At 38.9% G+C, this 16,483-nt stretch overlaps 1 protein-coding gene across 1 annotated transcript in view; it reads left to right on the forward strand.

The window, feature by feature from the left end:
• The window catches only part of Ric1 (RIC1 homolog, RAB6A GEF complex partner 1), an 84,723-nt gene that overhangs the window by 50,798 nt on the left and 17,442 nt on the right, over positions 1 to 16,483 (forward strand). The window contains exons 9-16 of the mRNA XM_021151804.1: positions 3,407 to 3,551; positions 4,518 to 4,566; positions 6,334 to 6,486; positions 8,525 to 8,728; positions 12,936 to 12,974; positions 13,223 to 13,333; positions 14,514 to 14,603; positions 15,294 to 15,454. Coding sequence (XP_021007463.1) covers positions 3,407 to 3,551; positions 4,518 to 4,566; positions 6,334 to 6,486; positions 8,525 to 8,728; positions 12,936 to 12,974; positions 13,223 to 13,333; positions 14,514 to 14,603; positions 15,294 to 15,454 — 952 coding nt within the window. The remainder of the gene's footprint in view (positions 1 to 3,406; positions 3,552 to 4,517; positions 4,567 to 6,333; positions 6,487 to 8,524; positions 8,729 to 12,935; positions 12,975 to 13,222; positions 13,334 to 14,513; positions 14,604 to 15,293; positions 15,455 to 16,483) is intronic.

The raw sequence follows: 16,483 nt of genomic DNA on the forward strand, positions 1-16,483 counted from the left end.
GGAAGCCGTGTACTCTGGCTTGCAGTTTCAGGAAGTACAGCCTGCAGGGAAAGCATGGGGCTGGGAGCTTGGGGCAGCTGGGTCCTGCATGTCTGTTGTCAGAAACAGAGAGCGAGGGCAATTCTGCAGCTTAGCTTGCTTTCTGGTTTCTGTCCAGTCCCGGGCTCCAGGTGCTGCCCACTCTCCTCAAGGAGGCCTTTTTGGCAACATCCTCATGTATACCCAGAGCTGTGTTCCCATGGTGATTCTAAACTAGTCAAGCTGAAGTGAAGATGGATCCCCCTTTTGATAATCACACTGTATTCATGTATTGAACTATCGCAGTGTGTTCCAGAAACAACACAGTTAAAAAACCAAAACTTTTAAAAATAAGTGGTAATAAAATAGAAAAATTATAACTGAATGGGGCCTTTCTCAAACATTTGGGTGGGGGTGGAGAGATGTGGGTTCTTGGCTATGTCTGTCTACTACACCCGATCTTAAGCCCTCAGGTATCACAGCATCAGAGTTAATCTATGATTATATTTCATGTTTTGTCCCAGAACTTAGCTCAAGTTCTTCCACTTTGTGAGCATCTTGGCAGCTTCTTCTCCATTGGCAGATGTAGCAACCTCTCTCTCTCTCTTCTCTCCATCATTTATCTGTCTTCCCTACCTTTCTGTCTGTCTATAACATATGTGTGTGTACATACATATTAGTTTTTCAGTGCAAACCTATTTTCAATTCTCTGTCACTGTCTGATGCCTAAAAAATGACAGATGTTGGGGGCCGAAACCAGTACAGAATTCTTTTTCCTAAGTTTTACATGAGAAGAAAGTTTTTCCCATGTTAGCCCAGGCTGGCCTTGAGATTATAGCAGTCATCCTACGTCAGCCTCCCAAGTAAAAAAGATTTGTTCTTAACAATCAAAGTCAGCATACAGGTTTTTTCTTCCATTAAGACCCCTCACCTCTGCAGTTATAACAGTGTTTCCATCACCTCTGCAGTTATAACAGTGTCTTCCATGTTCTCTTACACATATTGAAAATGCCAGCACCCTGGTGCTTTGTGGCCATTAAGAAAAATAAGGGTTTCACGAACACAAGCTCTGCTATACTGAAACAGTGCGTGTAATTCAATTTTGAAGTTTTTATTTCTTGAATTTTTCCATTTAATACTTTGAGGCCACAGTTAATCTTGGGTAGTTATTAAGTATGAAAATGAAACCACTGATAAAGGAACTACTGTACTGGTAATGCTAAGCTTAACAAATCTAACTTTCAATTAAATAATGTAGCACTAAGTAAATATTGTTAAGAAATATATGATAAGAATCTGGCCCAAGAATTTCTGTATAAAGAGAATTAAAGGGGCCCTGGAATAGCCTTTCATCCGTCACTGTTTTAGTTTTAGCCTCTAGTTTTCTTGTCTAGACCTCTCTGCAATCTTTACCTGATTTCAATTTATTCTCCCAAATACTGAGTACTAAACTGCATGTTAGATCATGATCATAAAATAGCCCTGAGTTCCAACCTTTACTTTTTGGCATTTGCATGAAGAAGAAAGCAATCAAGATATATTCTGACTTTTGTATTTAAAGTGAGAAACAGAAAGGTCTCCTAGAATTAGCTCTATCTGCTCCAACTTTCTCCTTCTAATTGATCATAGATATGTCTTATAGCTATGTTAGGCTTCAAGGAAAGCTTGGAAGTGGTTTTGGACAAGAGAGGAGAGTGGCACCAGAATTGGAGTCTGTCTCCAGCAGTGTCTCAGTTTATGCAGCACATTAAGAGCTGCCAAATCCCCATTGTGCTTTCTTTATGATTACTATCTCTGTGGTTGTTATGTAAGTTATGCCAAAGGTTTTGTTTGTTAAGTTACTGGCTCTAACCTACCTACTATCATATCTCTGTCCTAGTAATTTAATAACGTTTTTTAAGTGCCCATAAATAGAATAATATTTGATCTCATTTTTTAACATTTTTGTGCTAATGGAATGGGTACACTTATTGGATTGGAAATAACCATCACTTGTCTTCCTCAGTACTTTCTTTTCTACCTTAGTTTTCAAGACAGGATTCCTCACAGACTCTGGAGCTTGCCCAGGTCAGCCAGACTGCAAACCCCAGAGATCTTCCTGTCTCTGCCCCCCACCCCCACCCCTATTTCTGGAATGGAAGGCACAGGGCACCATGCCTAGCATTTATGTGGGCTCTGTGAACCAAATTTAGGTTTCAGTCTCAGTGCTTACCCGGTGAGCATCTTATAATCTGAGCCATCACCCAACTTTTGTCTTACTTCATTTATTATTGAGGAGGGAGGGAAGATAATCACAGCATGCTTGTCGTGGGCAGGGGGCAGCTTTGGAGGGTCCGTTCTCCCCACCGTGGGTTCTAGGGATCAAGCTCAGGTCCGTGACTTGGCATACCAAGCACTTTTCTCCACCACAGCACCTGACAGCCCTTTTGCTTCTTTCGCTGTAAGAAGAGTGGTTGTTTTATGCTGTGTCTGCACTAACCTGATATCCAGAGACTTTGAATCTGCCTCTACTTTGACATACTTCTTGGGATATGATTATTTATATATTTTAGCATTGTTTACTGAGAGCTGGTGTTTCTTGACAGTTAAGTTTGTGGATGCGTCAGGACTTGCACTGCACTGTAAGAGCACTTGGGTCACTATTAGAACCCTTTAAATTGTGTTCTCTGTATAAGTGGTGTATTTTGTTTTGTTTTTTAACTATATTAATTACACAAATTATGAGTCATGTGTGAGTGAGGACTGTCACGGGACTTTTGTTTCTGTTCTGTGTATTGGATGAAACATGGAAAAATTTCCTTTGTGCCATGGATGCAGCTTCTATGATCTTGGCATTACCTGGTATCCTTACTAGATTTCCAGGTGTGGGCAAGCTCTGAACTTTATCTCCTGACCCTCACATGCTGTATGAGTCACCAGTAATGGTGAAGACTCTCAGAGTTTGGCAGATACATTCAGAGGGGAAGTGCTTTCTCTAGGTGAAAAATCATGTAGGATATTGTCTGATGTACCACAAAGACAGACACTTGCTCCCGACATTCATTTTTATCACACGTGCTACATAAAATGTTTGCTGCAACCTTATCCCAATGTTACAGAAACTGGTTTATATGAAGTAAAAGGCTTTGAGGATTACACAGTGGTAGTTACTCAAGCTAATCCAGCAAGGCCAGCCTTCACTTCCCATAATTCACCTGCTTCCTGAGGTGTTCAGGCCAAGGCTGATGGTGGCCTTAGTTTTCAGTACCCTCCACAGACAGGGTTCATCCAAGTTAGAATTCAAGTAGTCTGTGCCCTTCTGCTTATTCAGATTTGGATATGTGGCTTGTAAAAAGTACTAAGTATTTCTGAACAATCTTTTTTAACCCTTCTCACTATGTTTTCACAGACATCTGGAACAAAACAGGAGCTGTTAAATTGATTAGGTGGTCTCCTGACAACAGCGCTGTAATGGTAACCTGGGAATATGGAGGTCTTTCTCTGTGGAGTGTGTTTGGAGCCCAGCTGATATGTACACTTGGAGGAGACTTCGCGTAAGTGGAGAGAGAGAGAGAGAGAGAGAGAGAGAGAGAGAGAGAAACTTTAGATAAGTGACTCATTGTTTCCCTGACAGCTCATATATTCATTAATGCAGGTCATAGAACTACCTTTATTTAAAATTAAAAAAAAAAAAAAACTGTTTTACTGTTAAAATTTTTTAATAGTGTACAAAATAGTTGCCAACATTAGAGCTTAGGATTCCATCCCATCACATCAGTGCACTATGCTCAGATTTCCTTCTCACTAAAACCCCCACTGCCTTCTTGCCGTGTGGCATTCGTATGTGAATCTAGACTGCATGCATGGTAGAGAACATGGTGTTTTCTCTGTCGCTCCTCAGCTCCACTACCCTCTCTCACTCCTCCTGTCTTTTTTCTTCCGGGACATACTTCTCTCATAGCCCCCTCTCACTCCATGCCTGTGTATAGATTCTGCGTAGGAGAGACAGTGGGACGCTCTGTCTGTCTGAGTTTGGTATACCTCACTTAACATGACCTCTAGTCCCATCCACCCTGTTTTACTCTGACACCAAAACAATTGGTAAAGCTCAGATTTGCCTTATTGAGAATATATTGATTCTCCAAACAATATATTGAGAATATATTGACCCACCTAAAACTACAGTTGATTTAGTAAAAATGTATTTAGTGACCCAAACACTAGGAGAAATAAACTTATTTTTGTGAGCACAGTTATGTATATGACCTCATGTTAAGGCCAGCTTGGGCTACATAATAAGACCCTGTCTCAAAAACAGCACCATGGAAAGCTAAACCGAAACCCGAAAAGTGCTGCTGTAAAATAGAAATATGTAATAATGCGGAAATGTTTCAGTTTTGTGTACTATTAATGTATTTTTACTTTAAAAGAACAAAATCAGTTGATTTTTTTTTAAGCTGAAGCTAAGGGTATGTGTATTATAGGCCATGGAAGACAATCAAGTTTCTGTTGTGTTTTAGTTACAGGTCAGATGGTACCAAAAAAGATCCCCTTAAGATCAACTCCATGGTGAGTACTTTCTGTTTAAACCCACGTGTAGCCTGTAAACCTCTACACCCTCTAAACCGCAGGGCCTTTTCTTTTTCTCACATTGATCTCACAAAACCAGAGAGGAGTTTTGTCTCAGTAGCTATTTTCCCATATAGTTCATTTTTGGTGAAATGTATTTACTTGCATATGTAAGATGAGGTTTCTTGCTCTGTAACCAAGGCTGGCCTCAAAGTATATAGACCAGGCTAGCCTTGACCCAATAATCCTCTTGCCTTTACCTTTGCCTTTGCAATGACTCGGTCTTAAAAAAAAAAAAATAGGGTAGACACTTCTGAGAAATGACCTCTTCTGGCTTCTGTATACACACACACACACACACACACACACACAGAGTTGTGCATTCACCCTCCACATGCCTCACACAAACACAAATTTTCAAGTAATATTTCTGTAATTACTAGTTAGTGTCTTTAAATTGCATATATTAACTATTATTATCAGGTTCATTAAGTTGGTATTTCAACTACAAACTAAAGATCCAAGCAGTTGGCTCTAGGTTTACAGAGACCCTATCTCAAAGAAATCAAGAGAGAGCAATAGATCCGGGTATCATCTTGCTTCCATGTGTACCTGTGCACAAACAGGTTCACACACACACACACACACACACACACACACACACACACACACACACATATATACACACATACACGCAGAAAATAAACAATTATTTAGCTTTTGTTTTTTCCTATTTCTTTTTTCTTTTTGGTTTTTTGAGACAGGTTTTCTCTGTTTAGCTTTGCCTGTCCTAGAACTTGCTTTGTAGACCAGGCTATCCTCAAACTGCCTTGGCCTCTTTCTCCCAAGTGCTGGGATTATAGGCATGTATCATCCCCACCCAGCAGTTACTTAACCATTAAACAATTTGCAGCAGTTTGTGAAGCTTGCTTACATATTAAAAATTACTAGCTTCAAAAATTCTATGGTGGAATCTAGTTACAGAATGTCAATATTGATTGGGCTTAGAGGAATATATTTAAATCTTTTACTGTACGTTTCTCAACTGAAGAAACCTCTCTCTAAAGAAACTAGGTACCTTGACCAACACAGTATAACAAGGTCAGGCTGAAATAAGAACATGTGTCAGAGCCAACAGCCAACCCAGGGCTCTTTGCTGTATACAGAGGTCGTATCTGTTATAAACACTTTCTCACTGAGCTTCTAGTCATAGTCAGAGCTCAAAACCAGGTCAATTAAATTGAGATGTTACAAAAGAATTTTAGGACTGTAGTCCTGAAGTTGCAGCTGAGGACGTTATATAGTGTTTTCCTACTCTTAAGTAGAAGGCAATGACGGTGGGTTCCCCGGGCGAGAGTTAAGATGTACTAGATGACAAGAACCATTGATTCTGTTTCTTTTAAAAAATAATTACTTTGTGTGTCTGTATAGATGATGTGGATGATGTATGTATGTGTGAGCAGGTTTCCATGTGGATGCCAGAGGACAGCTTTATGGAGTTGGTTCTCTCCATCATTCCATGGATTCTGGGGATCAGGCTCAGATTCGCTCACTTTCATACCGAGCATCTTGACCTGCTGAGCCAGCTGTCTTACCCTGAATGTAGGTCTTGTCTGTTATTTGTCATGGTTGCTCCAGTATTCAGAAGGCAAGAATTGTGCCAGGGGTTATTTCATACATTGACTGTTTTCAGTATTTAACTGAGGTTATAAAAGAAATCAAAATAACTTTGTGTTGCTTTGATTTTTTTTTTTCTTTTCCTTCAAGAGCTGGGGTGCAGAAGGCTATCACTTATGGGTAATCAGTGGATTGGGCTCTCAGCACACTCAGATTGAGACTGACCTCAGGAGCACAGTTAAAGAGCCCAGCATTTTGCTGTTTCAGTTTATCAAGAGTGTACTCACTGTAAACCCTTGCATGGTAAGTAATTAAAACTGGGGGTTTTTTGTTTGTTTGTTTTGTTTTGATTTGATTTGAATGCCTCTTAGGATTCAAATGCATTCAATTTTAGACCATTTTCTATGTCCCACAGATTTTAATATATTTCTAAAATTATTAACTGTACTTTCTATGTAAATTTTCTGTGATTCAAATATTTCTATAAAATGCCAAAATCTTATTTCTGAACATGTTTTGGACTTGGTTTTTGTTTGTTTGTTTTTTTGGCGCGGGACGGACAGGGTGTTGTTTGTGTTTGATATTTTATTCTTTTACAAAAAAATAATGCTACAAGCAATTTGAAAGAAGCCATACTTACATATAAGATAACTTAGCCTTTATCTGGGTAAGATTTTCCAAAGTATGTTCTACTTAGATACTACTTCAAAATATTAATAGGTGGGGGCTGGAGAGATGGCTCAGTGGTTAAGAGCACTAACTGCTCTTTTAGAGGTCCTGAGTTCAATTCCCAGCAACCACATAGTGGCTCACAATCATCTGTAATGGGATCTGATGTCTTCCTTTGGTGTGTCTGAAGACAGCGACACTGTATTCACATACATTAAATAAATAAAACTTAAAAACATGTTTTAGGTGGTTGGGGGGATGGCTTAGTCCGTAAAGAGCTTGCTGCACAAGCTTGAGGACCTGAGAGAAAGGTTGGTCATGATAGGGTGTGCCTGTAACCTTGACCCTGGGAAGGTGGAAACAAGAGTCAGCGAGCTCCAGGTACAATGGTGTACCCTGTCTCAAAACACCAGGTGGAGAGTGACTGAGGAAGACCTTCACTTCACATTCTCATACACGCATGCGTAAAGCACTCATGAATACTCATGATGCAGAGAGAACAAAAATTCTGAGACCAGGGCATAATAGCACATACTTGTAATACACTTGGGAGGCTGAAGCAAGGGGATCACAATGATTATGTATTTTAATATGCTACAGTTATATGCTATGGGTACATATCTCGGTACCATTATCGATGGCTTTTTAATGCTAAGTGGTGTAACAAGCAATTTAATTTTACAATACATTGAAAATTAATGTGAAAATAACCCAGATCTCAGAACTCTATACTATAGTAAGGATCCACAGAAAAATAAGAAGAGAGTATATTTCCTGCCCTTTCCCATTCCAGATATTTTTAGAGCCCCCTTCTGGGCTGGGGTGATGGATCAGTGAGTGGGTGAGAACTGAATTCTGAGTGCCCAGAACCCACGGAAAAGCCAGGTGGGCATGGCAGCCATCTGTAATTCCAGCAGGAAGGAGGTAGGCATGGGGCATTCCAGAGCAAGCTAGCTAGTCTACGTAGCCAGAGTAACAATCTTCAGGTCCAGCAAAGATCTTGCTTCAGGTATAAGGTAGAAAAGAACTGTTAAAGAAGAGACCTGACATCAGTCCTGGGTCACCACATACACATGCACACGTGCAAGCACACATGCATACATGCATACCACACATACACGTATACAAAAAGATACGTACGTACGTGTGTGTGTGTGTGTGTGTGTGTGTGTGTGTGTGGTAATTTGGACTAAATGGGAAAAAGAATAGAATATACACTGTCTGCTTTGAATATAAGAATCTTTTCATCTTGAGAGCACTGGTGCTCTAATTAAACTCAAGGCATAATTAACTAAAAGCAGGCACTGTTGCATCTCTGAGTATATAAAGAAACTTGCACAGTCAGTTGTAAGCAATCTGTATTTACATGTAGTTTTTCAGGTATAGTCCTCAGAGTGTCACCATGTGAGGTGCTAGTGGAAGGTACGGTTCAAACAATTGGGACAGAACACACTGCACAAAAACCGTATTTGAACTAAGAATCACTAAAATATTGACTTGTCTCTAAATGTAACATACAAGATCATTACTTAGGTTCTGTCATGTGAAAAAAATCAGTATTGATTTATGGTACTCGTTCAGTAACAAAACTAAGACGGCTTGTTACTGTTGTCCCTGCCTATTGCTGGGTATCTTCATTTGTTTTCCCTTTTGGCCTTCTTTCTCCATCTAGAGTAACCAAGAGCAGGTGTTGCTTCAGGGAGAAGATCGCTTGTACTTGAACTGTGGAGAAGCCTCACAGGCCCAGAATCCGAAGTACTCTTCAGCACGTGCTGAGCATATGCCCAGGCACGAGAAGAGCCCCTTTGCAGATGGAGGTCTGGAGGCTCCGGGATTAAGCACTTTACTTGGTCATCGGCATTGGCATGTTGTACAGGTGAGTGTTCATTTACTGACTGCTGCTGACTCCCTGATTAGAAGCGGATCACTTGGTAGGTTTTTAGTTATTTTCATTGCTCTCTCTCTCTCAATGCTTTGGTTTCTTTCCTTGCTTGCCTTTTTTCTTTCCATTTGATAGAGTATATCCTAAAAGTTATTTCTTTTTCCCTCAGTGAAGATTACTTACTTTGAACCTCTGTTTTGCTTAATCTAACACAGTGGACTTGCATAGCCCAAAGTATATCCACTGCATGGCAAGAGACGGCACAGCTGACTTCATGGTTTCAGCAGTCAATCACTTACACTTGACCCAAATTGCAACCCTCTGAGCATTTGGGAAATTTATTGCTCATAATTTTATTATGATTTAATGTTTTTCCAAATTATGGATTCATCCTGATACCACATTTAAATTAGCATGTTCATTTAGTAACTTTGACAGATTGACATTTGAAATGGATCAATTCTGAATTTTGATGCCAATTAAGATTAATTTGGTGCAGTAAGTAAATTGAAATTTCTTGTAATAAATTTGTATGCATAGTTTCAAAGTTTTAAGTATTTTCTTTCTCCTTCTAGTACCAAAATGGCAGAGCCTGCTCTTGGATTAGTTTCTTTTAGTCAATTTATTTTTTATTTCTTTTTCCTTTCCTTTCCTTTTGAGATAGAATCCTGCTATGTGGTTGGTCCCGAATGGTGGGACCTTACGCGAGTACTACCACACGAGCTTCTCTTAATCAGTTTCCGTTTCCATAACCCCTTGCCTTCCCTCTGCTTATATCTTACTACTTTGCTTCAGCTCTCATATCGTTTTCAGTTGATTTTGAGAAAATGAAAGACAGAAAAGTGGTCATTCTCTGAGGGCTAAATGAGGAATAGCTCCTACATTGACTTGTAGTATGTGCTGAAAAAATGTATTTAACATACATTATTAACCTCGTGAAATCAAAACAATGTACATACCATTTTATAATTAGTAACATTTTAAAATATAGAATGCATCAGCTACTTCTTTGACTAAAATTTTCCACTGCTCCCTTCTCTCCTATAGCCATTTCTCTGCTATTTTCATTTCCCCATACTTTGAACTATTCATTCTACACTGACCTAGAATCAATGCCACTTCTGCCTAGCCAGGTCTGTGTTACCAGAGAGCCAAGTAGAGCAGAGGATCAAAGAAGGTAGGTCTGGAACTAAAACATCCATCAGGCAATAACAAAATTGAATTTCCTTCCAGCTCAAAAATTCAGTGACTCTTAGCCGTCTCTGAAACATTCCACTGAACAAGCACACAGCTTTAGGACTGTAGGTAGCACAGGCTGTCGTCTTAACGCTAACTGTACTCACTTACCCAGATGAAGTTTTTAAGTGTGGATTTACCTAGGTCTCTTCAATTCTTTATTCGTCTCTGTTCTTTTAGTTTTAAATAAAGATAAAATGGTTTGGTAAGATATTTGTAAATGGTTAGCTTACTCACCAGTAGGTTAAACAAGTAGTTCACAAAAAATAAATTAAAAATGCCTAAAACTTTATTTTGCTTTGGAACTCTCATAAACCCTAATGAGAAATAAACACTTAAAAACTAATGAAGATATAAATAAAGATAGCTGTGCGTCCAAGACATTTACATTGAAGTAGAATTTTAATTTCAAATTTCATAGAATTTTTAGAGTTAGAAGGACCCTGGAGGTCATCTAGCCCAACAGACTCTGTGCATGAGGAAGTTCCCATGACTCCTGCAGCATTACAGGGTACACTACACTGGCTTACGTAGCCTCGGAACAGCCTACATTGAAGAATCGGTGTACTTTAAAATCTAATTATTAGTGTTGAATCTTAGAATTTACTATTTACCTTGTACTAAATCTTAGAATTTGCCCTTGTAGCTTTTTTTTTTAATGTGAGAGTCACCCTGCTCTTTGCTTGCTGACACTGGAGCCTGGTGACTGAATGCAGAGTGACAGTGGTCTTTGTGGGAACTGGCTATGTGCAGAAGCTCTGCCCTCTAAGAGTCCCCATCTGTCATGAGGACGCCCTGTCCCCTTCCCTCTCACCCTCTCATGGAGGGTGAGACCACGTTCTCCATTAAAGTTGATTTGGTGATGTGCTTTCTATTTTGTGTGCTTACTGTATTATTTAAAGTTCATCTAATGAGCTTCGCTAATTCTGCTGTGCTTTCTGCCCATCGTCTGGAACACTGCAGTTTGTTTCTTTTGTTTGTTCAACCCTTCTGTCTCATATAACTTACTTTCCCGATTAGAAGGTTTTGTAGGTGATGTCTCTAGCCAAACTAAATGCATACATACTTGTTAGAAACAAAGTTAGTAGCCAGCTGTATAGACGGTGCCTTTCTCAGTTTATTTTTTATATTTAGCTTTCTTAGTTACAAATTTAGAAAGTAACACATTGGAACACAAGGTGAAATTTTTAAAAATCCTTCTAGTTTGTGGCTGTGCTCTTTGTTGGGTTCAGTGTTTTGTATAAACATTGGTTTCTATAAGGTCTTTAAGAGAAACTGGCAAACCCTCCTAAGACGGGCAAGACTTTTCTGTGCCCCAGCTCAGTTTCCCAGTGATGTGGCATAACGCCTGGGCCCTAACTATACTTCCCTTTATGGCCACGTTTCTCCATTCTTGATTAGTTTCCCTCTACCTTGGCACCATTTCTACACACCGCATTAAGTCTATAGTACAAAGTCCAAATGACACATAGATCAAAGAAGTAACCTTAGGGGAAAATGTACAGTTTGCTCTAGTAATAAAATATTCAGACAAAATTAAAGAGCATATTATTTTAACTCAACATCGTTTATAATTTGTAGTATTTCATAGACTTTTGAAGGTTAAAACAATAGGTTAGGTTTGCGGGTTATTCTGTTTTGGGTTTGTAGGGATATACATAAGAGTGTCATAATTTGATAAGCTCTTTCTGACCCTTTTTATGTTGGAATTATTTTTGCAGTGATGCGCTAGCTCACATATCACATTTCATACGAATTAGTGAAAGATCAAAGTTTGGTGAGGGTAGGATTCTTTGATTTTTATTATTTTATCCGGTGGCAATGTGCTGCTTACTCTGGTCCACCTGTTACATCCTTTCTTAGTAACGGAAAGCTATTGATTCCCTTACACTTTTAAGCTGACTGTCTGGATAGCTGCAGTGTAATCCTCTATGAGTTCATTTTATTGAGAATAGTGCAAGTGCTTTGCGTTTATTGCTTTTCCTTGATTCTCCTCTGTAGGCAACTTACTAGATTTGATTATACTTCACGTAGTTTTTTGATTTGGGTTTCTTCTCTGTATAAATCCAGTGTTCTTGAGTCAAATTAAAATAAATTTGAATAAACTGAAGTTTTTCTTATTCCAGGAGCAGAAGACTCTCCATTTCTGTTTTTCTGTTAATTCACACTCTGCTTCCGCCAGCTGCTCATGAAAGCTAATTGATACACTAGGAGTGTATAACTTACTCACTAAACTTACTCCACATAAATAGCCCACAATTTGCTCTGCATTTGAACATGCCCTAGCACTGATAAAGTGACACCATGCGCAAAGGCTTAAGCTGGAGGCCATGGGGACTGTGGTCACATTGGTGCTCAGGATGGAGGCCTGATGTCTATATTGTGCAAAGGGTTCTTGTGGATCAGTCGGGCTCAACAGCCAGATAGGGAAAGAGTAGGTTAAGCATATTCACACAGCTCCGTGGGTGGTCTGCTACCTTAAGAAATAAGCCAGGTGCTATTCTGAAGGAACACATTGTTTGTTTGTTTTTACACTGATTGATTTTATATGCATTGCTTTTTTCCCCAATCACAACAGTATAAAAACAACGAAAATTTCCATTACAAACCAAAATTCCTGCTGAAGCTGCCATTTATTTGGGGATGGGTCTACATCAGCTGACAGGAGCTCTTGGCTGCAGTTTGTGGCCACCGTCACGTGCTTCTTTGTCAGTGATATTGAGTTTAATATTAGAAACAAGCAACTCTGTGGGGGGGGGGGAGGAAGTGTGGGTCTTACAACCTTGAAAGGATTAAGATAGGACATGTAAATATTGGTTCATAAACAGATGCTCAATTCTCAGGGCTCTCTTACTGAAGCTAGTATTCATGCAGGAAGCTGAATCTCATCTTGTGTGCTAAGTTAATGCTTTAATTTGGAATATATTTCATAAGTCTTACCAAACTGATATGTTATTTCCTATAGATCTCCAGCACCTATCTAGAAAGCAATTGGCCTATACGGGTGAGTGTGTCTTTTGTTGGTATTGTGTGGTCATTCTGGGAGGTGAGCCATTGTGGATTCATTACAAAGCTTCATCTGCTGGGCATTACTAGTGGTTCTCCTCCACACTTTGTCAATATTTAGGCTTTTAGTTTAGTATTTTATATTTAAGTCACTTAGCAAACATGTGTTTGTAGTCTCTTCACTTTATATTTTATTAAGTACTTTATACCATGTGCAGGAAAGAGATTTTAATTTTTTTTAAACAGTTTTCAGCTATTGATAAACTTGGACAAAATATTGCTGTGGCTGGCAAGTTTGGATTTGCTCATTATTCTCTACTCACCAAAAAATGGAAACTTTTTGGAAACATTACTCAGGTTAGTCCTTTTTTTTTTTTTTTTTTGAGAAAAATAAATTTCAAAATACAAAGCATAAAAAAGAAAAAAGAAAGTGGTACTGCGGCTTGAGATATAGCTCAACTGTAAAGTGCTTGCTGTATTCACAGGTTCTTGGAGAGATGAGAAGTGGGAAGAGAAACTGACATTTGATAATTGCCAATAAGTCCCTTTTGATAAAATACTTGATATTTGATAAAGGCTCTTTCATTGAGTTAATTGGCTTTTCATTCTTGTTAAGACCATTGACAAGGACTGGGAGATGGCTCAGCTATTATAGTGTTTTATATAAAAGCAAGGAACCTGAGCTCAGATGCCCAGAGGCCACTTAGATGCTCAGTGGAAATGGCAAGTCATGTGTAATGCCATCCTTGGAAGGGAAGGTGAGGCAGCCCTGGAACAAGCAGCCTGGAGAAGCTAGTCATAGCAGCCAGTCGCTCTGACTGAGAGATGTCACCTCAAAGAATAAGGTAGAGGAGCCATCAAAGAAGATTTCAGACCTCAAGCCCATGTACACACACACACACACACACACACATCTCTTAACAGGTACATGAAAAGAAGGAACAAAAGATTAGTAGCAATAATTATTTAGCATAGTGTTTAATATTATCTTTAAGACTGAGTTGTCTAATGTGGGGAAACTAAGTGTCCACAAAATAAGAGGGTATTCTGTATGTGATATGTGCATCTGGATAGCAGGAGGTGGGGAGTGGAGACTCAGAGGGAGAATGTTTGATTTTATGAGAGTCAGATGGGAAGGAGTGGAGAAAGTTAACATGGGTGTCTTGTGTGCCAGGCACTTTAAATGCATTGGTGTTGCCAGCCCGGCTAGGACACTAATACTATCATTTGCCAAAAGATCAGGGTTCACGCACTCATCTGCTGAGCAGTAAAGCCAGAATTTAAACCAAGTGGTTTTAGATGTAAGGTTAATGATGCTCTACAGCACTGAGATATTTTGAATGACACAGCTGTTTCTTTTAGGAATATGTAATTTTTTAAAGGACAGGATATGATACATTGTTAATAAAAGTCCTGGAGAAATAATTTTGCAAGAGAGAATAAAGCAGAAATAATCAGAGCTTTCTAAGAGTATTGTATTTGTTGAAAGTTTGAGTAATATAATTAAGGTAAGTGCATCTGAAATTTTTCTTTTAAGGAGCAAAATATGATTGTGACTGGTGGCTTAGCCTGGTGGGATGACTTTATGGTCCTTGCGTGTTACAACTTAAGTGACCGTCAAGAAGAGGTAACTTTTTTTTTTCTCAGAAATAATAGAGATTTAATTTTGGAGCTAAGCATGATTTAATTTTAGGTAGACAATAAGCCATTAAAAACGGAACAAAGCATTTTGTCTCAATAACTTAGCGTATCTCAATAGTAGACTTACTGTTTAGGTTCTTCCTGTTCTTTTTTACAGTGACAAGTTGAATTTGTAAGATAACTATTTATATTATAGCTGAGACAGGAGGATTGAGAATTCAGCTCCATTCTGAGCTAAATATTAGCCCTGTCTCAGAAGTAAATAAGCCTAAAAAGAGTAACCTTTTAGGTAGAAAATAAACTCGAAGGATTGATAATGAAACATTAAAAGTAAAAGTATATAAGAGTGACTGTTCTGAAGGATAGCTTTATTAATATATTGACTTATGGTGGTTTTGAGGAAGTAGTAGTCTCATTAATTGAGTTTGAGTACACAGATCTGATACGTGGTCTCATAATTCTACATTCACTCTTGATCACTTTATCTTTAGTTATTTATGAAGAGTTAGCTTGCCAAAATATAAACATTAATTTTTTGCAAAACTGTTGTTCATTCTTCTGACTCGTGTTTCTTTAGAGTGAGCTGGGGAGGAGTCTGGATAAAGATGGACGGCCTGAGAGCCTAAGTGCGCTTGGTGACCCTCTGATTTGTATGTGCACTTCTTTCCTTCTTCAGCTCAGAATCTACCTACGAACATCCAACCTGGACAATGCCTTTGCTCACGTCACCAAAGTACCAATGGAGACATTACTGCTTAGTGTCTTCCGCGACATGGTGGTAGTGTTTCGAGCAGACTGTTCAATATGCCTTTACAGTATTGAAAGAAAATCCGATGGGTGAGTTATAACATGGGGTGAGTCTCTCTTGCTCCTCTTTATCAGGTTTCTAAAACCCTTTTTCCATCTTCATATTTTGTTTCATTATAAGGAGTTTTGGTGGTAGTAGTAGTTGAAGAAAAGCACAAGAACCTGCTTTTCTCCCTGTGTTATGGGGAGGAGGACTAGCATTTTAGCTGAGCTAAGTCTTAGATACTTTTTCCCACAACTCACAAGTTGGTGGCTAATAAACTTTCCAGGTCCTTGTGGGAAGGTAAGGAGCTATCCCCAGGAAGCTCCCTTCATCCCTGCTACAGTGGATATTGTACTGCAGCACAGAAACCTTATAGTGTTGACTTGGTCAACTTGCAGCATGTAGACCACGGGGGTGTTGTCCTTTGTTCTTAAAAGTATATATTTTTTAATAAGTAAATGAATTAGGTGTGTACTGAAGTAATGTGATGGATTAAGTAATGCAAAGATAAAAAATTAGAACATCACTACTTTAGTGATAAACTTTTGTTATTTCAACCACACTGTTGCCCTGACCCCCAGCTCCCTGGGTATTTCTGTGTGAAAGCCTACTGCTGGTTTGGGGATGTTCTGTGTTGTGGTTTTATTTTTCCTGCTTTCCAGCGTTTTACTGCCTTTCACTATCTTATTTTCCTATATATGCTCTTTAAGTCTCTCAACATTAATTATATATATATATATATATATGTATATATGTATATGTATATATATATATATATATATATGAGTACACTGTCACTGTCTTCAGACACACACTAGAAGAGGGCATCAGATCCCATTACAGATGGTTGGGAGCCACCATGTGGTTGCTGGGAATTGAACTTAAGACCTCTAGAAGAGCAGTCAGTGCTCTTAACCACTGAGCCATCTCTCCAGCCCCAATATTAATAATATTAATGGAAGAATATTTGGGGAGGAAAGGACAATGGGGAGAAGACATTTGGGTCTGCTGTATAGACATAAAATGTGCTGTAATATAGCAACTGCAAAGGAAAAAAATCTGAACATCGTTGAGCT

This window comes from Mus caroli, chromosome 19 (genome assembly GCF_900094665.2).
Source record: "Mus caroli chromosome 19, CAROLI_EIJ_v1.1, whole genome shotgun sequence".
NCBI classification, from domain to species: Eukaryota; Metazoa; Chordata; class Mammalia; order Rodentia; family Muridae; genus Mus; species Mus caroli.